The sequence below is a fragment of the Tamandua tetradactyla genome, chromosome 5 (assembly GCF_023851605.1).
Source record: "Tamandua tetradactyla isolate mTamTet1 chromosome 5, mTamTet1.pri, whole genome shotgun sequence".
Classification (NCBI taxonomy): Eukaryota; Metazoa; Chordata; class Mammalia; order Pilosa; family Myrmecophagidae; genus Tamandua; species Tamandua tetradactyla.
The window spans coordinates 114,090,321-114,117,031 of NC_135331.1; the positions used below are offsets into that span (position 1 = coordinate 114,090,321).

Here is a 26,711-nt window from a genome sequence, read left to right on the forward strand (position 1 = left end):
GTGACTTGCTAAACTCTTTTATTAGTGCTAGTATTTTTTTGTAGAGTCTATGGAATTTCCCTCATACATAATCTTGTCATTTGTGGATAAAGAGTTTTCTTTTTCCCTTTCCAATATGTAGGACTTTATTCCTTTTCCTTTCTTTATTGCCCTGGCGCTATTGCCCAGTATAATTCTGAATGGTTTTTGAGAGTGTGCATCCTTGACTTTTTCTCCATCGTAAGTGGAAAGCTTCAGTTTACATCATAATGAATGATGTTTGTTGTAGGTTCTTTGTAAGTCTACCAGGTTGAAGAAATTACTTTATATTTCTGGTTTTCTTAGAAACATTATCATGAATGGATACATGAATGAATTTTTCAAAATTATATTCATCCTCTACTTAAGTTGTTTTTTCTTCTTTAGTTTTTGATGCAGTGAATTAAATTTTTTGATTTTTTGAAAGTTGATCCAACCCTTCATTCTGAGGATAAACACCACTTGATTATGATGTTTCATTCTTTTAACATATTGTTTGTGCTGGATTGAATCATGTCCACCACAAAGACATCTTCAAGTCATAATCTCTGGTCCTGTGAGTGTAAACTAAGACCTTCCAAGGTGCTACTTGAATGAGGCTAAATTGAATCATGGCCACAGAGAGGGGTGCTTAATCTACTATGGCTGAAGTCCTTAAAAAGCAGAGGAAATTCTGAAAAAGTAAGGAAAACCAGAAGTGAAAGTCACGCAGAAAGAGAGTTATTGCCATGTGACAGAGACAGGATGAAGCTAGCACCAGAATGCTACAGAACCCAGGAGAAAGCATGGCCCAGCAACATCTTGTTGTTGGACTTCTAACCTCCAAAACTTGAGACAACAAATTCCTGTTATTTAAGGCAACAAACTGATGGTATTTTGCTAAAGCAGCATTTGCAAACTTAGACATTGATAGATTCAATTTGCTAATATTTTGTTGAGGATTTTTGCATCTATGGCCATGAAGGATATTAATGTGTTGTTTTCTTGTAATGTCTTTGTCTGGTTTTGTAATGCTGATCTTTTTAAAAATGAATAGGGCCCTCACTCACGGCAGATGGCTGCCTCTCCATCTGCGCTCCTGGCTCCTGCCCCATAGAAATGCTTTGATTACATGCAGTCCTTCACCAGATGAAGCCAGTGTCCAAGACATTGGCTCCGTATCTCACTCGGGCTTATGCCAAAGATGTAAAAATTCAGTGCAGATGTCTGAACCTTAATGATACAAGGTGTAGACCTTTTAGTTGATGTTGTAGTCATTACTATGGGCCAAAGGGAAGAACAGTGATTATTGAACTGAGTTAGGGGAGTCCCAAAGTAACAAAAGATGGTGTGATCATTGTCAAATCAATTGATGTGAAGGATGAATATAAAAATATTGGCACTAAACTAGTCAAGATGTTGCCAATAACTCAAATGAGAGGCTGAGGATGGCACCACCACATGCTCTATTGCCAAGGAAGGCTTCAAGAAGATTAGCAAAGGTGCTAATCCAGTGGAAATCAGGAGAGGTGTGATGTTAACTGTTGATGCTGTAATTGCTGAACTTAGGAAGCAGTGAAGCCTGTTACAACCCCTGAAGAGATTGCTCAGGTAGCTACAATGTTGGTAAACAGAAACAAATAAATTGGCAACATTATTTCTGATGCAATGAAAAAAATTGGAAAAGTGTCATCACTGTAAAAGATGGAAAAACATTGAATGATGGATTAGAAATTATTGAAGGCATGAAGTTTGATCAGGGTTATACTTCTCCATACTTTATTAATACATCAAAAATTCAGAAATGTGAATTCAAGGATCTCTAAATTCTGTTAAAAGTGAAAAAAAAATTTTTAGCGTCCAATCCATTGTACTTGCTCTTGAAATTACCAATGCTCACTGTAGGCTTTTGGTCATAATTGCTGAAGATGTTGATGGAGAAGCTCTAAGTACACAACTCTCAGCCTATTAAGTGTTTTTAATAGGCTGAAAGTTGGTCTTCAGGTTGTAGCAGTCAAAGCTCCAAGTTTTGGTGATAATAGAAAGAACCAGCCCAGAGACATGACTATTGATACTGGTGGTGCAGTGTTTGGAGAAGACAGGTTGACTCTATACTGGAAGATGTTCAGCTTCATGATTTGGGAAAAGTCAGAGAGGTTATAGTGACCAAAGATGATGCCATGCTCTTGAAAGGAAAAGGTGACAAGATGCAAATTGAAAAACATGTTCAAGAAATCATTGAGCAATTAGATGTGACAACTAGCAAACATGAAAAGGAAAAATGAACATCTAGCAAAATTTTCAGATGGAGTAGCAGTGCTGAAGGTTGGTGGAACAAGTGATGTGGAGGTGAATGAAAAGAAAGACAGAGTTACAGATGCATTCAATGTTACATGGCCTGCTCTGGGAGGTAGTTGTGCTCTGCTTCAATGCATTCCAGACTTGCACTCACTAACTCCAAATAATGAAGATCAAAAATTGGTATAGAAATTATTAAAGGAACACTGAAAATTCCTTCAATGACCATTGCTAAGAATGCAGATGTGAAGAATCATTGATAGTTGAAGAAATTGTGCAAAGTTCCTCAGAAGTTGGCTATGATATTATGCTTGGAGATTTTGTGAACGTGGTGGGAAACAAAAGGAATTATTGATCCACCTAAGGTTGTAAGAACTGCTTCATTGGATGCTGCTGGGATGACCGCTCTGTTAACCGCAGCAGAAGTCATAGTTTCAGAAATTCTTAAAGGTGAGAAGGACCCTGCAATGGGCAGAATGGGTAGTATGGGAGGTGGCATGTTCTAGTTCCTAGAATATGCTCTACCATGCTTAATGAACTGTGATGGGAAGCTCAAGGCAGTGTTTCTCACTGATAACTTAAGAAAGTCATTTGAAGAAAATGAGAGAAGAAAAGGTTGACTGATGTAAGAAAACCACTATAACCATCAGTTATTGGTTTCAGTTGACAATGTATAATTGCTTAATGCTGTCATTGTCCATGCCTACAGATAATTTATTTTGTACTTTTTGAATAAAAAGGCACTTATACATTCCTGATGCCAGGTACAATAGCCATCTACTGGTGTACTGCTTTCAACTTATATTACTCAGGTATTTTTTACTGATTCTGTTAAAATCAGTGTTTTAGTGCTTGCCATCATTAGATGAGAAGTTAAGAAGCAGCCTTTCTGAGGAGAGGAAGAATAATTGTGTACAAAGTAGAGAAATATCCAATTATGTGACAAATCTTTGTGTAATAGAAATTTGTTCAAAGTTAAAAAAAAGAGTAGGGAAATATTTCCTCATCTTTTATATTCTGGAACAGTCTGCAGTAAATTGGTATTATTTATTCCTTAAATGCTTGAAAGAATTCATTACTGAAGACATTTGGGTCATTTTTTATTGGCGTGTTTAAAAATAAAAATTGTATGTGTTTCATAGTTATAGGACTATGCAGGTTCTCTCTCTCTCCTTGAATGAGCTTTGATAGATTGTGTCTTTCAATGAATTTGTCCATTTTTTGGATTTAAGTTGGATTTTTTGGGGGGGTTTCCATTTCTGCTAAGTTGCATCCGATATTTCCTCACTGCCTTTCTTTGTTAGAGAAGTTGTGAGTTTACAGAATAGTTATGCATAATAATATTCCCATTCACTATCTCACTACTAACTACTTGTATTGGTGTAGAACTTTTGTTACAATCCATGAAAATGCAGGTTTATAACTGTATTATTAATTAATGTCCATTTTTTAACTTAGAGCTCATTATTTGTGTACTGTAGTTCCATGGATTTTAAAATTTTTATTCTGTTACCATATTTACTATTTAATATTTTCCCCTTTTAATTATAGTCAAACATATAGTTCAATGCTGTTAATTGCATTTATAATGCTGTGCTACCATCATCATCATCCATTACCAAAATATTTCCTTTATTCCAAATAGGAACCTTATGTACTTAAGCCTTAACTTCTCATTGCCTATTCCTACCCTGTCCCCTGGTAACCTAAGTTATAGATCCTGACTCTATGAGTTTGCCTCTTCTAATTGTTTCAAATCAGTGGGATTATAAACTATTTGTCCTTTTATTTCTGACTTATTTCACTCAACATGATGTCTTCAAGATTCATCCATGTTGTCTCATGTATGGGGACTTTATTCCTTTTTATAACTGAATAATATACCATTGTATGTATGTACCACATTTTGTTTATCCATTCATCAGTTAATAGACACTCGGGTTGCTTCCGTCTTTTGACAATTGTGAAAAATGCTGCTATGAACATCAGTGTGCAAATACCTGTTCTAGCTCCTGCTTTCAATTCTTTTGGGTATATAACTAAGTATGCAAGATCTATACTTAGCTTTCTGAGAAACTATCAAACTGTCTTCCACAGCAGCTGCATCATTTTACATTGCCATCAGCATTAAATGTGTTTTCCTGTTTCTCTGCATCCTTCCAATGCTTGCTATTTTCCAACATCAATAGCTGGCATTCTACTGGATGTGAAATAGTATCTCATTGCAGTTTTGATTTCCATTTTCCTGATGGCTAATGATGTTGCACATTTTTTCATGTACTTTCTGGCCAGTTGTATATCTTTTTTTGGAAAGATGTTTGTTTAAGTCTGTTCAAGTCAGGGTTCTCTAGGGAAACAGAACCAACAGGAGATATCTGTAAATATGAGATTTTATTAAAATGTCTCATACAGCTGTGAGGATGCATGAATCCAAATTCCATAGGGAAGGCTGCAAACTGGCAACTCAGATGAAGATTTTCAGTGAATTGCCCAGGAGAGGCTGGTTGACTGATGTGGAGATGAAACTTCTCTCTGCTGACTGCTGAAGTCATCACTTTTCCTTTTAAAGCCTTCAACTGATTGGATGAAATGTCTCTCATTGCTGAAGACACTCTCCTTAGTGTGTTGTAGATGTAATGAATCATAGATGTAATCAGTTTACTGAGGATTTAAGTCCATGAAATGTCCTCAACAGTGGCATCCTCTAGGACACGATCTCTCTCTCCTTTGCCTTCCCCAAACATTTCCCAACACACACACATACACACACACCTACACACAGGCATAAGCACACAAACATTTTTCTATTTTCTAAATAATGTGTATTAACATAGGGCCTGGTACTTAGTAAATGACCAATAAATATAGAATTTAAATACAAAATTTGAATATTTTTTCAATTGTCAAACATATTTTCATGTATCCAATTTATGTATCCATTTGGATAATATTTATTGTTCAGTTAATACACCAGGCATTGTATAATACCTAGGGAACATAAAGAGCAATAAGACAATACCTGTCCTTGGTTAGCTGACAACATAGTGAGTAAAATTGGCAGTTAGCCATATTAACATGTAGCCTAGCTTACTTTATAGATATATTTATACGTGTATATATATTGTAAAATAGATTTAGACAAATTTATAGATTATTTCAAAATATATAATTAACAATATAATGCATTTAATTACACAAGGATAATATTCATTCACATATGTCCTCTTCATGCCTGCCTGGCTATATATCTTCTATGCTAGCTGTAAGGAATGTAAAAGATGGCATCTTCCCAACAGAGGAAGCTGATTTAGATCATTATAATGATACAGAATGAATGGTTGTTTGAAAAAATGTGCAATATGCTATGGTAGTTTTAAAGCACATGCACAGCAGAGGCTGTAACTGTGAGTAGTGCTTTTAAGGATGTCATGCTACTTATAAGTAAATATTTTCATATCATTAAATTATTATATTTACTTTATTTCGCATGGTACTTGGCATTTGAAAATACTAGGGTATAATGAACACTCATTTAATACAAACAAAATAAGACAGCAACCCGTTTTTTTTAGTTTCTTTTTGAAGAAGAGAGATATCTCTGGCATTACAACTTCACGGGGGTGGGTGAATTAAGAAAAATCTTAAAAGTCTCCTTAAGTGAGTATCGTGAAATAAAGATTGACAAAAACTTCAGCATGGGTTCATTGCCATGAGAAAATGGAAATTCAGGAAAATTTTGCAGAAGAGAAATAATGGATTATCTGATAAATATTTTAAATTAAATGTGATTGCCACCTATTGCCATCAAAATGGTATGAAAAGACAAAAGTTAATGATGAGGAAAATATGTCATTAAATGAAATTGAGTCTAGATCTATGTGGCTAAACAATGTATAGTGTTTCATCTCTTAATTTTTTAAAATTTAAGATAATCTATAATAGCTCCTGAAATATTTCTAGTATTTTTTGAAAGAGGATAGATATTGAAGTATGCATAAAAGATATGCTTATATACTTTACAACATATTAAAAGTTTATTAATAAATGAATTTATTTACAGATTAGTCCATTCTTCTTCTTTATTTATAGAAGAATCAACCCTGTCTCCAGATCTGGCTTCACAAACAGATGTCACACAATGGCTCCATCCAAAAGATACACCATTAATGGCTGAAAAAACGAATGACTGTGTCATGGCAGCACATATCTGCCAGGAATCTGAACATTGTACTCTGTTGTATGAGAATTTTAAGAAAGCTTGTGGAAAAAACACAGAGCAATGCAAGACACTTGATGGAGGCCACCTGTGTGCAGCATTAAGAGATAATCTGAGAGAAACAACTTTGTGGAATTGTCAATGCAATGACCCCTCAAAAGTAGACTGCATTCAAATTTGGAAAAGTTTGTTTGAAGATGTTTGTATACAGGATGCGCAAATGGATCAAATTCCAGCCTTCAGTGAAGACTATGAAGACAGATTCAATCAGAAAATTATATCAGGTTGGTATTCAATAGCAGCATCTAGGAACATTAAGCATGATCACACATATAAGTTAACTAAAGAATATTTGATTTCTGATTCCAGTTCTGCCACTTCTGCCTCTACTTCTAGAAAATCGAAACAATAAACTCAGTACCATGTTACATCTCAAAGGGATTATGAAAAAAGAGGGAAAGTAATTTAAGATTTCAGCACAGTGCTAATTTTATTCATTAATTCAGAAATAATTTTGAGGCATATACAATGGGCTAGATTTTGTTCAATAGGATTAAAATAAACACAATGTCCTTCATTGAAAGAACTCACTATCTTTTAAGGAATATAAAAGCTTTCGTAAAAATTAAAGAAATAATATATGGTAAGTGATGCTCATTTATTTATTTAACAGCTATATATTGTTTGAGTGCCTACCAGGTGTCAGGACCATGTTCTAAACCACAGAGATAAATCTCTAAAGAAAACAACAAAAATCTTTGCTCTCCAGAAGCTTGCATTCTAAATTGAGGAGGGTCTTGGGCCAGTTTCTTTGGAAACAAATTCTGAAACAGAGATTTGCACACCAAAAATATATTGGGGTGAATACTCAGGCCCAAAACCTATAAGGAATGAGGGACACAGAAATGAGAGTGAGATCAGTGAAAACTGCAATACAATTGCTACAGAGACCAAAGTTGATTCCACAGGAAGTTCTAAATCTGGGATGGCCTTTCAGAGATGCCCCCCACTGAAGGAAGGGAGCTTGTCCTTTGTCCTCCTCATATGGACCAGTTCACTGGATATGAGCTGTCCCCAGGGAAAGTCCATATCCTTGGGTGTGGTAGCTTCTTTGGCTGATAGCTCGGCTCGGAAGAATGCCAGCTGTTTGCCATCAGTAACCAATACTTTTTTTTTTCAAGGTGACTGTTTTTATTAATTTTTAAATTAAAAAAAATATGACAAGAAAGAAACACAAACATTCTGAACATATGATGATTCCATTCTACATATATAATCAGTAATTCACAATATCATCACATAGTTGCATATTCATCATGATAATTTCTTAGAATATTTGTATCAATTTAGAAAAAGAAATAAAAAGACAACAGAAAAAAATTTATACATGCCAAACCCCTTACCCCTCCCTTACATTGATCACTAGCATTTCAATCTAAGTTTAACATTTGTTCCCCCTATTATTTATTTATTTATTTATTTATTATTTTTTATTAATTAAAGGAGAAAAAGAAATTAACCCAACATTTAGAAATCATACCATTCTACATATACTATCAGTAATTCTTAACATCATCACATAGATGCATGATCATCATTTCTTAGTACATTTGCATCGGTTTAGAAGAACTAGCAACACAACAGAAAAAGATATAGAATGTTAATATAGAGAAAAGAAATAAAAGTAATAATAATAGTAAAAAAAAAACAAAACAAAAAAAACCCTATAGCTCAGATGCAGCTTCATTCAGTATTTTAACATGATTACTTTAAACTTAGGTATTATTGTGCTGTCCATTTTTGAGTTTTTGAATCTAGTCCTGTTGCATAGTCTGTATCCCTTCAGCTCCAATTACCCATTATCTTACCCTGTTTCTAACTCCTGCTGGACTCTGTTAACAATGACATATTCCAAGTTTATTCTCGAATGTCGGTTCACATCAGTGGGACCATACAGTATTTGTCCTTTAGTTTTTGGCTAGTCTCACTCAGCATAATGTTCTCTAGGTCCATCCATGTTATTACATGCTTCATAAGTTTATCCTGTCTTAAAGCTGCATAATATTCCATCGTATGTATACACCACAGTTTGTTCAGCCACTCTTCTGTTGATGGACATTTTGGCTGTTTCCATCTCTTTGCAATTGTAAATAATGCTGCTATAAACATTGGTGTGCAAATGTCCGTTTGTGTCTTGGCTCTTAAGTCCTTAGAGTAGATACCCAGCAATGGTATTGCTGGGTCATATGGCAATTCTATATTCAGCTTTTTGGGGAACCACCAAACTGCCTACCACAGTGGTTGCACCATTTGACATTCCCACCAACAGTGAATAAGTGTGCCTCTTTCTCCGCATCCTCTCCAGCACTTGTCATTTTCTGTTTTGTTGATAATGGCCATTCTGGTGGGTGTGAGAAGATATCTCATTGTGGTTTTGATTTGCATTTCTCTAATGGCCAGGGACATTGAGCATCTCTTCATGTGCCTTTTGGCCATTTGTATTTCCTCTTCTGGTAGGTGTCTGTTCAAGTCTTTTTCCCATTTTGTAATTGGATTGGCTGTCTTTTTGTTGTTGAGTTGAACAATCTCTTTATATATTCTGGATACTAGACCTTTATCTGATATGTCATTTCCAAATATTGTCTCCCATTGTGTAGGCTGTCTTTCTACTTTCTTGATGAAGTTCTTTGATGCACAAAAGTGTTTAATTTTGAGGAGCTCCCATTTATTTATTTCCTTCTTCAGTGCTCTTGCTTTAGGTTTAAGGTCCATAAAACCACCTCCAATTGTAAGTTTCATAAGATATCTCCCTACATTTTCCTCTGACTGTTTTATGGTCTTAGACCTAATGTTTAGATCTTTGATTCATTTTGAGTTAACTTTTGTATAGGGTGTGAGATATGGGTCTTTTTTCATTCTTTTGCATATGGATATCCAGTTCTCTAGGCACCATTTATTGAAGAGACTGTTCTGTCCCAGGTGAGTTGGCTTGACTGCCTTATCAAAGATCAAATGTCCATAGATGAGAGGGTCTATATCTGAGCACTCTATTCAATTCCATTGGTCGATATATCTATCTTTATGCCAATACCATGCTGTTTTGACCACTGTGGCTTCATAATATGCCTTAAAGTCAGGCAGCGTGAGACCTCCAGCTTCGTTTTTTTTCCTCAAGATGTTTTTAGCAATTCGGGGCACCCTGTCCTTCCAGATAAATTTGCTTATTGGTTTTTCTATTTCTGAAAAATAAGTTGTTGGGATTTTGATTGGCATTGCATTGAATCTGTAAATCAATTTAGGTAGGATTGACATCTTAACTATATTTAGTCTTCAAATCCATGATCACGGTATGCCCTTCCATCTATTTAGGTCTTCTGTGATTTCTTTTAATGGTTTTTTGTAGTTTTCTTTATATAGGTTTTTTGTCTCTTTAGTTAAATTTATTCTTAGGTATTTTATTCTTTTAGTTGCAATTGTAAATGGGATTCGTTTCTTGATTTCCCCCTCAGCTTGTTCATTACTAGTGTATAGAAATGCTATAGATTTTTGAATGTTGATCTTGTAACCTGCTACTTTGCTGTACTCATTTATTAGCTCTAGTAGTTTTGTTGTGGATTTTTCTGGGTTTTCGACATATAGTATCATATCGTCTGCAAACAGTGATAGTTTTACTTCTTCCTTTCCAATTTTGATGCTTTGTATTTCTTTTTCTTGTCTAATTGCTCTGGCTAGAACCTCCAACACAATGTTGAATAATAGTGATGATAGTGGACATCCTTGTCTTGTTCCTGATCTTAGGGGGAAAGTTTTCAATTTTTCCCCATTGAGGATGATATTAGCTGTGGGTTTTTCATATATTCCCTCTATCATTTTAAGGAAGTTCCCTTGTATTTCTATCTTTTGAAGTGTTTTCAACAGGAAAGGATGTTGAATCTTGTCAAATGCCTTCTCTGCATCAATGGAGATGATCATGTGATTTTTCTGCTTTGATTTGTTGATATGGTGTATTACATTAATTGATTTTCTTATGTTGAACCATCCTTGCATACCTGGGATGAATCCTACTTGGTCATGATGTATAATTCTTTTAATGTGTTGTTGGATACGATTTGCTAGAATTTTATTGAGGATTTTTGCATCTATATTCATTAGAGAGATTGGCCTGTAGTTTTCTTTTTTTGTAATATCTTTGCCTGGTTTTGGTATGAGGGTGATGTTGGCTTCATAGAATGAATAAGGTAGCTTTCCCTCCACTTCGATTTTTTTGAAGAGTTTGAGGAGAGTTGGTACTAATTCTTTCTGGAATGTTTGGTAGAATTCACATGTGAAGCCATCTGGTCCTGGACTTTTCTTTTTAGGAAGCTTTTGAATGACTAATTCAATTTCTTTACTTGTGATTGGTTTGTTGAGGTCATCTATTTCTTCTTGAGTCAAAGTTGGTTGCTCATGTCTTTCCAGGAACCCATCCATTTCATCTAAATTGTTGTATTTATTAGTGTAAAGTTGTTCATAGTATCCTATTATTACCTCCTTTATTTCTGTGAGGTCAGTAGTTATGTCTCCTCTTCCATTTCTGATCTTATTTATTTTCATCCTCTCTCTTCTTCTTTTTGTCAATCTTGCTAAGGGCCCATCAATCTTATTGATTTTCTCATAGAACCATCTTCTGGTCTTATTGATTTTCTCTATTGTTTTCATGTTTTCAATTTCATTTATTTCTGCTCTGATCTTTGTTATTTCTTTCCTTTTGCTTGCTTTGGGATTAGTTTGCTGTTCTTTCTCCAGTTCTTCCAAGTGAACAGTTAATTCCTGCATTTTTTCCTTTTCTTCTTTTCTGATATAGGCATTTAGGGCAATAAATTTCCCTCTTAGCACTGCCTTTGCTGCATCCCATAAGTTTTGATATGTTGTGTTTTCATTTTCATTTGCCTCGAGGTATTTACTAATTTCTCTTGCAATTTCTTCTTTGACCCACTCGTTGTTTAAGAGTGTGTTGTTGAGCCTCCAGGTATTTGTGAATTTTCTGGCACTCCACCTATTATTGATTTACAACTTCATTCCTTTATTATCCGAGAAAGTGTTGTGTATGATTTCAATCTTTTTAAATTTGTTAAGACTTGCTTTGTGACCCAGCATATGGTCTATCTTTGAGAATGACCCATGAGCACTTGAGAAAAAGGTGTATCCTGCTGTTGTGGGATGTAATGTCCTATAAATGTCTGTTAAGTCTAGCTCCTTTATAGTAATATTCAGATTCTCTATTTCTTTATTGATCCTCTGTCTAGATGTTCTGTCCATTGATGAGAGTGGTGAATTGAAGTCTCCAACTATTATGGTATATGTGTCAATTTCCCTTTTCAGTGTTTGCAGTGTATTCCTCACGTATTTTGGGGCATTCTGGTTCAGTGCGTAAATATTTATATTTATGTCTTCTTGTTTAATTGTTCCTTTTATTAGTATATAGTGTCCTTCTTTGTCTCTTTTAACTGTTTTACATTTGAAGTCTAATTTGTTGAATGTTAGTATAGCCACTCCTGCTCTTTTCTGGTTGTTATTTGCATGAAATATCTTTTCCCTACCTTTCACTTTCAACGTATGTTTATCTTTGTGTCTAAGATGTGTTTCCTGTCGACAACATATGGAAGGATCCTGTTTTTTAATCCATTCTGCCAGTCTATGTCTTTTGATTGGGGAATTCAGTCCATTAACATTTAGTGTTATTACTGTTTGGATAATATTTTCCTCTACCATTTTGCCTTTTGTGTTATATATATCATATCTGACTTTCCTTCTTTCTACACTCTTCTCCATACCTCTCTCTTCTGTCTTTTTGGTTCTGACTCTAGTGCTCCCTTTAGTATTTCTTGCAGAGCTGGTCTCTTGGTCACAAATTCTCTCAGTGACTTTTTGTCTGAGAATGTTTTAATTTCTCCCTCATTTTTGAAGGACAATTTTGCTGGATATAGGAGTCTTCGTTGGCAGTTTTTCTCTTTTAGTAATTTAAATATATCATCCCACTGTCTTCTAGCTTCCATGGTTTCTGCTGAGAAATCTACACATAGTCTTATTGGGTTTCCCTTGTATGTGATGGATTGTTTTTCTCTTGCTGCTTTCAAGATCCTCTCTTTCTCTTTGACCACTGACATTCTAACTAGTAAGTGTCTTAGAGAATGCCTATTTGGGTCTAATCTCTTTGGGGTGCGCTGCACTTCTTGGATCTGTAATTTTAGGTCTTTCATAAGAGTTGGGAAATTTTCAGTGATAATTTCTTCCATTAGTTTTTCTCCTCCTTTTCCCTTCTCTTCTCCTTCTGGGACACCCACAACACGTATATTTGTGTGGTCCATATTGTCCTTCAGTTCCCTGATACCCTGATCAAATTTTTCCATGCTTTTCCTGATAGTTTCTGTTTCTTTTTGGAATTCAGATGTTCCATCCTCCAAATCACTAATTCTATCTTTGGTCTCTTTAAATCTGTCATTGTAGGTATCCATTGTTTTTTCCATCTTTTCTACTTTGTCCTTCACTTCCATAAGCTCTGTGATTTGTTTTTTCAGTTTTTCTATTTCTTCGTTTTGTTCAGCCCATGTCTTCTTCATGTCCTTCCTCAATTTATCGAATTCGTTTTTGAAGAGGTTTTCCATTTCTGTTCGTATATTCAGCATTAGTTGTCTCAGCTCCTGTATCTCATTTGAACTATTGGTTTGTTCCTTTGACTGGGCCATATTTTCAATTTTCTGAGCGTGATCCGTTATCTTCTGCTGGCGTCTGGGCATTTAGTCAGATTTCCCTGGGTGTTGGACCCAACAGGTTGAAAGATTTTTCTGTGAAATCTCTGGGTTCTGTTTTTCTTATCCTGCCCAGTAGGTGGCACTCGTTGCACACGTTTGTCTGTGGGTCCCACCAGTAAAAGGTGCTATGGGTCCTTTAACTTCGGAAAACTCTCGCCGTGGGGGAGGTTCGCCAGCCGAAGCCGCTTGGAAGAGTGTCAGCCGGCCCGGGGGTCCAAACGTGGGGAGGGTCGCCGGCCGCCGCAGCCCAGGAGAGCACCTGTCCGAATTTCCTAGTTGGCCCAGGGCACCAAGGGTGCCGAGTACAGCCGCCGCAGCCTGGGAGAGTGCACCGTTCCCAGCCGGACTGGGGAGTCACGTGTTTGGAAGGTACCCCCCCGGTCACCGTTCTCCACGGCCTGGGGATTTCCAGTCCAATTCTCTCAGTTGGTCCGGGGGGCCTCACGTGGTGGGGGTGCCAGCTGCCGTGGCTTGAGGAGACCGCCTGCCCAATTCTGTCAGCTCGCCCGGGAAGGAGGAAGGGAGGGACTTGGCTGCTTGCCGCCCTGCCCAGGTGTCATGGTTAGGGACAGGTGTCATCTTGGCCAAGTTGTGGTACCTGTTCATCTGATTGGGCAAGCACTGGCCTGTCTGTTGCAATGAGGACATTTCATAGGATTAGGTCATGATCACGTCAGCTACATCCACAGCTGATTCCATTTGTAATCAGCCAAAGGGGAGTGTCTTCTGCAATTAGTGATGCTAAATGCAATCATGGGAAGCCTTTTAAGGAGGACTCAGAGGAGACAGGTTGCATTCCTGCTTTGGCTGGTGAGCCTCTCCTGTGGAGTTCATCCAGGCCATCCATTGGAGTCATCGGCTTCGCAGCCTGCCCTGTGGATTTTGGACTCTGCATTCCTACGGTCACATGAGACACTTTCATAAATTTTATATTTGCAAGTGTTCTCTGTTGATTCTGTTTCTCTAGAGAACCCTAACTAATACATCTTGGTACCAGGAGTGGTTCTTAAGGAACAGAATCTTAAAAATGGGTTTTTATGAATGGTTTTCTACTCTGACTGGGCTCAGAGACACTAAGGACTCTGATTCCTGTAATCAGAATGACACTCCCAATCCATGGACTGAGTTGGCAAAGGAGATAGTCAAAATATCATCATTCGATTCTCCTAATGCTTCACTTGTACGAAGCCAGACTCTGGGAGATAATGTTTTTGACACCTTTACAGAGTTTTGTAGAAATAAGAGTTATAGAGATGTTGGTTGGTTGTTGTTAGATACACTGTCTACATTAAAGGGTGAAAGGGATGGGCTTAAGGCTTCAAACAAGAAGCTTAAGTGCCGTCTGAAAGATGTAGAGGTTTCTATGAGTATCCTGAAGGAAAATTTTATTTCCTGTAGCCGTACACTTGAGATCTCTGAAAATCAGACTCAGAATCTTATTGTTAGAGTAGCAACTTTACAACATAAACTGAAATCTCAGTCTTGCATGGTGTCTGCCGTTAAAGTGAGGGCATTGATTGGAAAGGAGTGGGACCATGAAAAATGGGATGGTGACATATGGATTGATAATGATGTTGGGGGTGAGGTTGAAACCCTAGACCATGCTGAGCCTTCTTTAGATAACCCTGTAATAGTCTGCCCTGAGGACATAGCCGCCCCACCTCCTGCCTGCCTTGAGGAATTGGCCACCCAACCTCTTCCTGAAGGGATTAGCCCTAGAGTTATTAATCCTGTTTCACCAGATGAAACTGAAAATGAAAGCCCTGAAGCAAATGGCTTGGAAGATATTTCTAATTCTTTTCATGACCCACCCCCACCACCCCTCATTTCTTCTAGACCTATAACTAGACTAAAGTCCCAACAGGCCCCTAAAGGTGAGGTACAAAGTATCACACATGAGGAGGTACGTTATTCTCCAAAAGAACTGTGTGAGTTTTCCAATTTATATAGACAGAAATCAGGGGAATATGTGTGGCAATGGATTTTAAGAGTGTGGGATAATGGTGGGAGGAATATAAGGCTGGATCAGGCTGAATTTATTGATATGGGCCCACTAAGCAGAGATTCTGCATTCAATGTTATAGCTAGAGCAGTTAGAAAAGGTGTTAACAGCTTGTTTGGGTGGTTGGTTGAAACATGGATCAAAAGGTGGCCAACATTACCTGAGGTTGAAATGCCAGAACTGCCCTGGTATAATGTAGATGAGGGGATCCAGAGGCTTAGAGAGATTGGGATGTTAGAGTGGATTTATCATGCAAAGCCTGCTCTTACACCCCAGGAATGTCCAGACGATGCACCTTTTACCAGAACAGTGAGAAATAAATTTGTGAGACTAGCACCATCATCCCTCAAAAGCTCTGTGGTTGCACTTCTCTGTAGGTCAGATATTACTGTAGGAACTGCTGTCACTGAGCTGGAATCCTTAAACACAAAGGGGATGACAGGATCCCGAGTTGGCAGAAGCCAGGTGGCAGCACTTAATCACCAAAGACAGGGTAGACGCGGGTATTATAATAGACAACAAACTCAAAGGAGGCATCAAAATTATATGACACGCAGAGATTTGTGGCATTGGCTAGTAAATCATGGGGCAAGCACTGGCCTGTCTGTTGCAATGAGGACATTTCATAGGATTAGGTCATGATCACGTCAGCTACATCCACAGCTGATTCCATTTGTAATCATGGGGTGCCTAGAAATACAATAGAAGGACAGTCTACTAAATTCTTGTTGGAGCTGTATAAACAAAAGAGTTCTAGGTCAAGGGAACAGAAGTCTAACCTGAATTACAAAAACACAGAGTCACGGCCCCTTAACCAATTTCCAGACTTGAAACAGTTTACAGACCCTGAACCCCTTGAATGAAGGGGAGGCCAGGTCCCTATGGGGGAGAAACCTCTTACACTGCCACAAATTTATACTGTTAACCTTCCTCTAAGTCTTCCCCAAGGAGACCGACGGCCTTTTACCAGGGTAACTGTGCATTGGGGAAAAGGAAATGATCAGATATTTCGGGGATTATTAGACACTGGTTCAGAAATGACATTAATTCCAGGGTACCCAAAATATCACTCTGGACCACCAGTCAGAGTGGGGGCTTATGGAGGCCAGGTGATCAATGGAGTTTTAGCTCAGGTCCGTCTCACAGTGGGTCCAGTGGGCCCCCGGACCCATCCTGTAGTTATTTCCCCAGTTCTGGAATGTATAATTGGCATAGACATACTGAGCAACTGGCAGAATCCCCACGTTGGTTCTCTCACTCGTGCAATGAGGGCTATTATGGTGGGAAAGGCCAAGTGGAAGCCACTAGAGCTGCCTCTACCAAGCAAAATAGTAAATCAAAAGCAATACCGTATTCCTGGAGGGATTGCAGAGATTACTGCCACTCTTAAGGACTTGAAAGATGCAGGGGTGGTGATTCCCACCACATCCCCATTCAACTCTCCTATTTGGCCTGTGCAGAAAACAGATGGGTCTTGGAGAATGACAGTGGATTATCGTAAACTCAACCAGGTGGTAACTCCAATTGCAGCTGCTGTTCCAGATGTAGTATCATTGCTTGAGCAAATCAATACATCCCCTGGTACCTGGTATGCAGCTATTGATCTGGCAAATGCTTTTTTCTCTATAGCTATTAGTAAGGACCACCAGAAACAGTTTGTTTTCAGCTGGCAATGTCAGCAATATACTTTCACTGTCCTACTTCAGGGGTATATCAACTCTCCAGCCCTATGTCATAATCTTGTTCGCAGAGACCTTGATCGTTTCTCCCTCCCACAAGACATCACACTGGTCCATTATATTGATGATATCATGTTGATTGGACCTAGTGAGCAAGAAGTAGCAACTACTCTAGATTTACTGGTAAGGCATTTGCGTGTCAGAGGATGGGAGATAAATCCAACAAAAATACAGGGGCCTTCCACCTCAGTAAAATTTTTAGGTGTCCAGTGGTGTGGGGCATGTCGAGATATCCCTTCTAAGGTGAAGGATAAATTGCTGCATCTGGCCCCTCCCACATCCAAAAAAGGCACAACGCCTAGTTGGTCTTTTTGGATTTTGGCGACAACATATTCCTCATTTGGGTGTGCTACTCCGGCCCATTTATCGAGTGACCAGAAAAGCTGCTAATTTTGAGTGGGGACCTGAACAAGAGGAGGCTCTGCGACAGGTCCAGGCTGCTGTGCAAGCTGCTCTGCCACTTGGGCCATATGATCCAACAGATCCAATGGTGCTGGAAGTGTCAGTGGCAAATAGAGATGCTGTCTGGAGCCTTTGGCAGGCCCCTATAGGAGAATCACAGTGCAGACCCTTAGGATTTTGGAGCAAATCCTTACCATCTGCTGCAGATAACTACTCTCCTTTTGAGAAACAGCTTTTGGCCTGCTACTGGGCCTTAGTAGAGACTGAACGCTTAACCATGGGCCACCAAGTTACCATGAGACCTGAGTTGCCTATCATGAGTTGGGTGTTGTCTGACCCACCAAGCCATAAAGTTGGGCGTGCACAGCAGCACTCTATTGTAAAGTGGAAATGGTATATACGAGATAGAGCCAGAGCAGGTCCTGAAGGCACAAGTAAGTTACATGAAGAAGTGGCACAAATGCCCATGGTTTCCACTCCTGCTGCCACATTACCTTCTCTTTCCCAGACCAGAGCTATGGCCTCTTGGGGTGTTCCTTACCGTAAATTGACTGAGGAAGAGAAAACTCGGGCCTGGTTTACAGATGGTTCAGCATGATATGCAGGTACCACCCGAAAGTGGACAGCTGCAGCATTACAACCCCTTTCTGGGGTGTCCTTGAAGGACAGTGGTGAGGGGAAATCCTCCCAGTGGGCAGAACTTCGAGCAGTGCACCTGGTTGTTCATTTTGCTTGGAAGGAAAACTGGCCAGAGGTGCGTTTGTATACTGACTCATGGGCTGTTGCTAATGGTTTGGCTGGATGGTCAGGGACTTGGAAAGACCATAATTGGAAAATTGGTGACAAAGAGGTCTGGGGAAGAAGTATGTGGATAGACCTTTCTGAGTGTGCTAAAAACCTGAAGATATTTGTGTCCCATGTGAATGCACACCAGAGGGTGCCTTCAGCAGAGGAAGATTTTAATAATCAAGTGGATAAGATGACCCGTTCTATGGATACCAGTCAGCCTCTTTCCTCAGCAACTCCTGTTATTGCCCAATGGGCTCATGAACAAAGTGGTCATGGTGGTAGGGATGGAGGTTATGCATGGGCTCAGCAACATGGACTTCCACTCACCAAGGCTGACCTGGCTACAGCCACTGCTGAGTGCCCAATCTGCCAGCAGCAGAGACCCACACTCAGCCCCCGATATGGCACCATTCCCCGAGGTGACCAGCCAGCTACATGGTGGCAGGTTGATTACATTGGACCACTCCCTTCATGGAAGGGGCAGTGATTTGTTCTAACTGGAATAGACACATACTCTGGATATGGGTTTGCTTTCCCTGCTCGCAATGCTTTTGCCAAAACTACTATCCGTGGGCTTACAGAATGCCTTATCCATCATCATGGTATTCCACATAGCATTGCTTCGGATCAAGGAACACACTTCACAGCAAATGAAGTGCGGGAATGGGCACATGCTCATGGAATTCTCTGGTCTTACCATGTTCCCCATCATCCAGAAGCAGCTGGATTGATAGAACGGTGGAATGGCCTTTTGAAAACTCAATTACAGTGCCAACTAGGTGGCAAAAACTTGAAAGGCTGGGGTAATGTTCTCCAGGAAGCTGTGTATGCTCTGAATCAGCGTCTGCTGTATGGTGCTGTTTCTCCCATAGCCAGGATCCATGGGTCCAGGAACCAAGGGGTGGAAATGGGTGTGGTGCCACTATTACTCCTAGTGATCCACTAGGAAAATTTTTGCTTCCTGTCCCTGCTACCCTGAGTTCTGCTGGTCTACAGGTTTTAGTTCCAAAACAGGGTGTGCTTTCTCCAGGGGAAACAACAGTGATACCACTGAACTGGAAGTTAAGATTGCCACCTGGTCACTTTGGGCTACTTATGCCTCTGGATCAACACACCAAGAAGGGGATTACATTATTGTCTGGGGTAATTGACCCTGACTATCAGAAAGAAGTAGGACTGCAACTACACAATGGAGGTAAAGAAGAGTTTTCTTGGAATATAGGAGATCCCCTGGGGCGTCTATTAGTACTACCATGCCCTGTGATTAAAATCAATGGAAAACTGCAACAACACAATCCAGGCAGGACCACTAATGGCCCTGAGACTTCAGGAATGAAGGTTTGGGTCACCCCACCAGGCAAAGAACCACGGCCAGCTGAAGTGCTTGCTGAGGGGAAAGGGAACATGGAATGTGTAGTGGAAGAAGGTAGTGATAAATATGAACTTCGACCACGTGATCAGTTACAGAAATGAGGACTGTAATGCTGTTTTGTTTGTGTTATACTATTTAAGTTGTAAGATATCAAGTTTAAGAATGAATGTTGCCCAAGGATTTGCACGCTATTTTGGAGAGATTTAATGTGTTTCCAGTTATATGCAGGACAGTTGAGTATTATCAGGCAAAAGAAAAAATGTGTGCTCATTTGTTTTCATTTGGAAATTAACTATGGTCTAAGGTGATATATATATATATATATATATATATATATATATATATATATATATATATATGTGCCAAGTTGACAAGGGGTGGACTGTCATGGTTAGGGACAGGTGTCAACTTGGCCAAGTTGTGGTACCTGTTCATCTGATTGGGCAAGTGCTGGCCTGTCTGTTGCAATGAGGACATTTCATAGGATTAGGTCATGATCACATCAGCTACATCCACAGCTGATTCCATTTGTAATCAGCCAAAGGGGAGTGTCTTCTGCAATTAGTGATGCTAAATCCAATCATGGGAAGCCTTTTAAGGAGGACTCAGAGGAGACAGGTTGCATTCCTGCTTTGGCTGGTGAGCCTCTCCTGTGGAGTTCATCCAGGCCATCCATTGGAGTCATCGGCTTCGCAGACTGCCCTGTGGATTTTGGACTCTGCATTCCTACAGTCACGTGAGACACTTTCATAAATTTTATATTTGCAAGTGTTCTCTGTTGATTCTGTTTCCCTAGAGAACCCTAACTAATACACCGGGAAAGCCCGCACCCCTCGGCGATCTCACCGGAGCTGGTTCTCCCAGACAGTCAGCCATTCCAGGATGGGGTACGCTGTCTTTTTGATTTCTGTCGTGGCTCTGGGAGCTGTTCTGTATCGTTTCTACTCCCCTAGTAGCTGTTCTGGAGGAGGAACGGTGAGGGTGGCAAGGCTGTTGAAGACGTTGGCAGAGGAGCCAGTGAAGGCAGAAGAGGGCACGGTGGTGGTTGGAGAGCCACTGCGGAGGGCTCGCGCAGCCGGAAGGCACTGGGCGAGCATGGCAGCGCCGAGAACCCGGCGATGGCGGCGGGCGCGTTCAGCTTCGGTTTGGGGGAGGAACGGGAACAGGAGTGCCGACAGGCTGAGAAGTGGCCTAGCTGCGGAAGGCCCGGCCCAGCCCGGCTCGCCACCCCGGCCTCGCCAGCCCGCGTGCTCCCACGTGCGGCAGCTCCCCGCCGCTGTCCACCTCAGCCCCGGTGGACCAATACTTTTAGTAGCTGGAAAAATGAATGCCTGGATGATGAAATGAATTCTGGTGGCTCATCACAATGTCCAGAACTGGAGGAAAAGAAAATTAACAAAATAATTGATTTAAAAGTTTATATTTATAATAATAATAAGTTCAAAGGAGAAAAATAAAATAGGGAAGGGAAAAAAGGTTGTAATTTTAATAGTATGACCAGGGAGATGCCCCAGAGAAACGAATGTTTCTGTAAAGATTAAGAGTCAAGGAAATGAGTCATGAGGCTGTCTGAGAAAGAACACTGTAGGACGAGTAAATGGTAGGTATAAAGGTCCTGATCATAGGAGTACGTCTGGAGGTTTGAGGCACAACCAAAAGGAACATGTGGCTGAAGATGATTGAGCAAAGAAGGTGTATAGAAGATGAGATCAGAAATAAAACAAAAGGTAAGAATCTGTTGGGCCTGGCAGTTCATTTTAAAACCTTGTTTTTTACTCTGAATGATACAGGGAGCCACTGAAGGATTTTGGTTGGGAAGTGTCCTGGACTGATTTATATATTTTACAGTAGATCCCTGGCTTTTGGGTTGGAAAATTATCTGAAGAGAGAGAAAGACCCAAATAGGAAAGCCAATTAGAAAAAAGGTGATGGACCAGGGTGATAGCAGTGTGAGGAGATGTCAGATTATGAACAATTTTTATGTAAGTGTATTATATGAGGATGTGAGAAGAAGAAAGGAGAATCAAAATTAACTTCAAGGTTTTTATCCTGAGTAACTGCAAGAATGTGGTTTCCGTTATTGCCATTAACAATTATAAGAAGGACTGTGGGAAGAGGACATTTTAGTGGGGGACAGAGAAGTCAGACATCAGTTTTGGATACGTTAAATCAGAGACATTTATTAGATGTACAAGTGAATATGTCAGTAGGCAGTTCTATATAAAAGCATATGGTTGAAAAGTAAGATTTGTGTAGGAGGTATAAATTTTCATGCCATCCACTTATAGATGATAAATAAGATCACAGCACTAAATAAGACTGTCAAACAAGTGAATAATGCCTTGGATCAAGGTCACAGCAAGGTAGAAGATATCAAATTCTGATATATTTTGATATTTGTGGATCACCTACAGAGCAAGAGTAGAAGCCCAAGGACTGACCTCTGGAATACTTCAACATTAACTGGCTTCGGAAAAGAGGAAGAAGCAGCAATGAAAAGTGAGAAAGACCATCCAGAGAGATGGAGTCTACTACAGTAGCAGGAAGCCAAGTGAAGGAAGTGTTTCAAAGAGGAGAGAAAGACCAACTGGATCAAATGACGTGATATAGAAATTAGCAATCAAGTATCGACCATTACCTTTAGCCATTGAAGGTTAGGCATGATCTGTAGTTGGGGTGAGATTGCGTAGTACATAAGGAAAGGAGGAAGGGAGTCACAGCCAGAAAATACAAACAACTCTTTAAGAGAATTTTGCTGTAAAGAAGAGAAAAGTAACAAGAGAAAGAAACAAAGTTAGGAATGGGTGTTTTTCATTAATATAGGGAAAATAAGGTCTGTTATTTTGATGGGAGTTACTTAGACAAATTGATAAAAATTGATATTGCAGTGATCAAATGTTGAATGCTATTTATCCAATGATCTTTCACATATGTTTGTTGACTGCTACTGAGTGGAATCATGCTGAAACAAAATTTTGTCCCTGCTTTTATGGATGTCACATGCCATTTTCCCACCACTCCCACTTTAAGAGGGTTTCCAATTAATGGCCATTTTTTGACATTGAGTAAGGAAATGGTGAGATTTGGGGCATCAGGAGAATATCTATCTGGTGATGTTTGAAATAGTATAATAGGAGAAAAATTACTGGTCATTATGAGTTTGTAATGTTCCCTATTTGCATAGTTGTGTGATTTTCTCTGAGAGCAGATAGCAGAGTTGATGTGTGAGTAGAAAACGCACATAGTCAAATTTCGTAAGATTGGGATTTTCCTAAGGAAGCAGTGGAAAGGAATAAAAAAGCAAGGGAGGAATAGTAATAGCAAGAAATGATTCATTTGTTAGAATGTGTGTTCTAGGTTGAAAGGGTCAGTGAATGCAAGAGACGATTCAAAGTTTGGGAGAAACTTTGAGAAGACGAACCTTCTGGAGGTACACATACAATTAAGGAAATCAAGCACGTGGAATTTCCAGGAGAAAATTGGATAATCAATATTTATGACTGAAAGAGAAGTTCGACTCAATATTGGGTCTAGAGTTTGACCTTTGTTGCGGCATAGTTGAATTGGAGACATGGTTAAGGAACAGTGAAATAAGATTCTTAGATATGTTACTTCCAAGGAAGTAGAAATAGGCCAGCACAATGGCAGATTTAAAGTGGAGGGTAATATTGAGAGACAGCACTCAAGTCACTGATGAATATCAGGGTGAAACTGTAAGGCTACTACTTGAGAAGAGAGTAAACAGAGGTATATCTGGATAGCATAAACTTCTGAGAAGGACAAGTGATTAAAAAAGGGGGAAAGATAATATTATAGACACAGCAAGTGTTTCATGATACCTCTCATGCACCTCTGCTATGTTGGGTATGGGCAGCATCCAGTAACAAGATTTATAGGGAAACAAGACTATGAAAAGCTAGGTTTACAAGATACCACACTATTATGGTTTTCTTCTTAATTCCATGGCTGACCCTTTTTAGTCTCCTTTGGGTGGATTCTTCTGCCTTGAATTTGGTGTTCATTCCCTGAAGAAGAAATCTAATTTGGGGTTTAATTTATTATCATTTTATAGAAGCATGCTTGTTTGTTTATTGGCTTAATATGGGAATACCTTTTTATTAGATTATCAATTTTAAATGATTATACTTTACATGACTTTAGTTTTCTCATAATATTGTGTAAAACAAGAGAAAATAGAAGGAATTTTGACTCTGATGCAAGATATTAGAGGATGTGTGAGGAAACACTATTTTTCATGCATTTGTGTAAGATTTTATAACTCAAATGTAAGTCTGGTTGGTACAAGCTTCTATTTATTCCAATAGTATATTGCTCTTTAGCTTCTCTTAAGCAATTCAGATACTGTTAAAAATATCTGGAAAAAAATTATATGCATCATATGAAATTAGAATTAAATATGTAGAGAATTTATTATGATAATAAATTTAGAATTTATTTATAATAATTACTTATGCAGTGAATAAATTGTATTTACTCATATTTGAAAATGTCTTGAATATGTTTTAGCAGTGGCACCCAGCAACACTAATCAATTTCAGTGCACAGGGGAATGCATCCACAATAGGTCCAGCCTAGATTTAGATCTGTGTTCAAAAGCTGTATGACTCTGAGATGTGTTTACTGGGTTATTCAATAAAGGATAGTAGCCAGAGGTAGAAACATGCAAATCTTCGATGGAAAGACGGTCGGGGTTGGGGGGCTCAGGATGAGATAATGATTCTTGACTTGAGACTTGATCAATGGAAGAATGAAAGAGCATATGATGAGAATTGTTGGAACAATCCAAAGAGGCTGGAAAGGCTATGGCCATCCTGCGGGTAGAAAAATCTTTTTGCCACTGGATCATCATGCATGTGCAGTAGATGGCTAGGCAGGACTATGGACAGATTTCTCAGCCCAGAACAAATTGAATCACGAAGGACTTTTACACCACAGCAAAAGTTAATCTATTAATCTACAGTCAATGGCAAAAATTGAGTTTTCATTAAAAACTGGAAATCTGATCATACTAGTCCTCCACCATTTTACCCATATTTCCATAGCACTCTTTATATATATATATTTTTGTGTGTGTGTTTTGGTTATATGTCTATATTTCCCATCAAGGTTATGGAACACTTGATGACAGGGACTGTAAATTTGGGTCTGAACTGTATGGACTCAAACAATGTTTCTTGAATGAAAGGATTTAAAATTAGATGTGCACCAACGTCACTTCCATTAATAAGATTCTCCAATTCTGTAATTAAAATTCTCAAAAACTCTTCAAGACTAAGATAATTAGAGGTGGAAACAGTCTTTAAACTGTATCTCAATCTAATTATGAACCTAATGGGAGGGTTCGTGTGCGTGTGTGTGTACGTGTGTTAGTTTTTGGTTCAGACAATATTCCATCTGGTCTTTCTCCAGCCTTTGTTTACTTCAGTGCACATGGCCTCATTATTAGCATTTGTTTGTGTTTCCAAGTTCTTCCTAGCAGAGCCGTTTAACTCCCTAGAATGATATTTCAGAAGTTTATTTTTCTTTATTTGTACCTCACTAATTTTGAATATCAGGGTTAAACAAGTATTACATGAACTTACATGCATTTTGAAAATTATTTATTAATAAATGTAGCCCATGTTCTCCTATTAAATTTAGAAAATCTTGCAATCATGAAATTGTTTCTTATTTTCCTTCTAGATAACATGAAAGAAGATAATAAATTCAAATGGGATCTAACTACTTTTTCCTACCATGGTAATGTTTATAAATTGTCAATTTGATCTGCACTGTATATACCAGATGATAAAATTTAAAATGAGGTTACCAGGCTTCTTTAATGGTATGCTACTATGAAATATAGTATGTAGTTTTTAAAGAGCTATAATATAACAAAATGCAGCAAAGCCATAACATTGTTTTCTCTAATGATGTGCCAGAGGCAACTGCTTTGCTCATCCATCTTTTACTTATGGGTGTCCTGAGGAGTACTTTACAATTAAAACCAAAGCCTATATTTTTTGTTAAATTCCATGGGTATTTTGCCCACACCAACTAAATCTTCTGGTGCCACAGTGTGTGGGGAGGGGTTGTCTACACACCCCAGAATGTGAACATCTTAATATACTGAAACAACCATGTGGAGGCTTTATTCAAATCTCCCCCACCCCCAAAGAGAAAATACAAAATAATAGGAGTCATTTTTACTTGAGCCGATGACCTCACCACACGCTATGTAGCTCAAATGCAATTTCTGAAGAGCTATTGTTTACATTTGAGAAACTTGGACTCAGGGATTTCTCTTTCAGCTCAGTTTTAACCCTATACATGTTGCATCACTCTGGATCCCAGTTTGAACCCAGCATAAATGAAAGGGTCTTCAAATAGCCCACTAATCAGATCTCAGCAAATTTATATTATTTTAAAAACATGAAAAGAATATTTGGTAAAAACAGCACACAGAGATCGTTGTATTTTGCTTATAGGCTTCTTACTATATTTTGCAGATTTGGTAGGCATAGCTTTCTGTTTGCTTTTACATAATATAGGCACATCATTGCTTTCAGGTTTCCAAGGGATCCGGTCCTGTTTGGAAGTGGCAGAGGCGTGTGTAGGGGATGTGGTCTGTAATGCACAGTTGGCCCCTTACCTTAAAGCTTGTTCAGCAAACGGAAATCTGTGTGATGTGAAACACTGCCAAGCAGCCATACGGTTCTTCTATCAAAATTTGCCTTTTAACATTGCCCAGATGTTGGCTTTTTGTGACTGTGCTCAATCTGATATACCTTGTCAGCAGTCCAGAGAAGCTCTTCACAGCAAGCCATGTGCAGGGAACATAGTTCCGCCCCCTACTTGCCTCAATGTAATTCACAGCTGCCGAAATGATGAATTATGCAGGTGAGTAAAAACACGCATCTCTTACTTTCTTATTTCGGCACCTTATTTGTTGCAGTCCAGTCCTCACACTTGATCTCATTACATTAGCTAGAATTCCCCCCATTATCCAACATGGTGTAAATAAAGCCAGACAATCCTTATTTTTGAATCTGTGGTGCATGTGTAGTATCCATTTCAAAAATCAAATACAGAACAGGTGCCTGGA

The 26,711-nt window shown here is 38.9% G+C and overlaps 1 protein-coding gene and 1 pseudogene across 1 annotated transcript in view; both read left to right on the plus strand.

Annotated features, from left to right (window-relative positions):
* Positions 1-26,711, plus strand: part of GFRAL (GDNF family receptor alpha like) — a gene marked incomplete at its 5' end in the record, with an annotated part of 68,543 nt that overhangs the window by 5,518 nt on the left and 36,314 nt on the right. The window contains 2 exons of the mRNA XM_077159429.1: positions 25,310-25,366; positions 26,176-26,506. Coding sequence (XP_077015544.1) covers positions 25,310-25,366; positions 26,176-26,506 — 388 coding nt within the window. The remainder of the gene's footprint in view (positions 1-25,309; positions 25,367-26,175; positions 26,507-26,711) is intronic.
* Positions 1,117-2,801, plus strand: LOC143682695 (60 kDa heat shock protein, mitochondrial pseudogene; annotated as a pseudogene).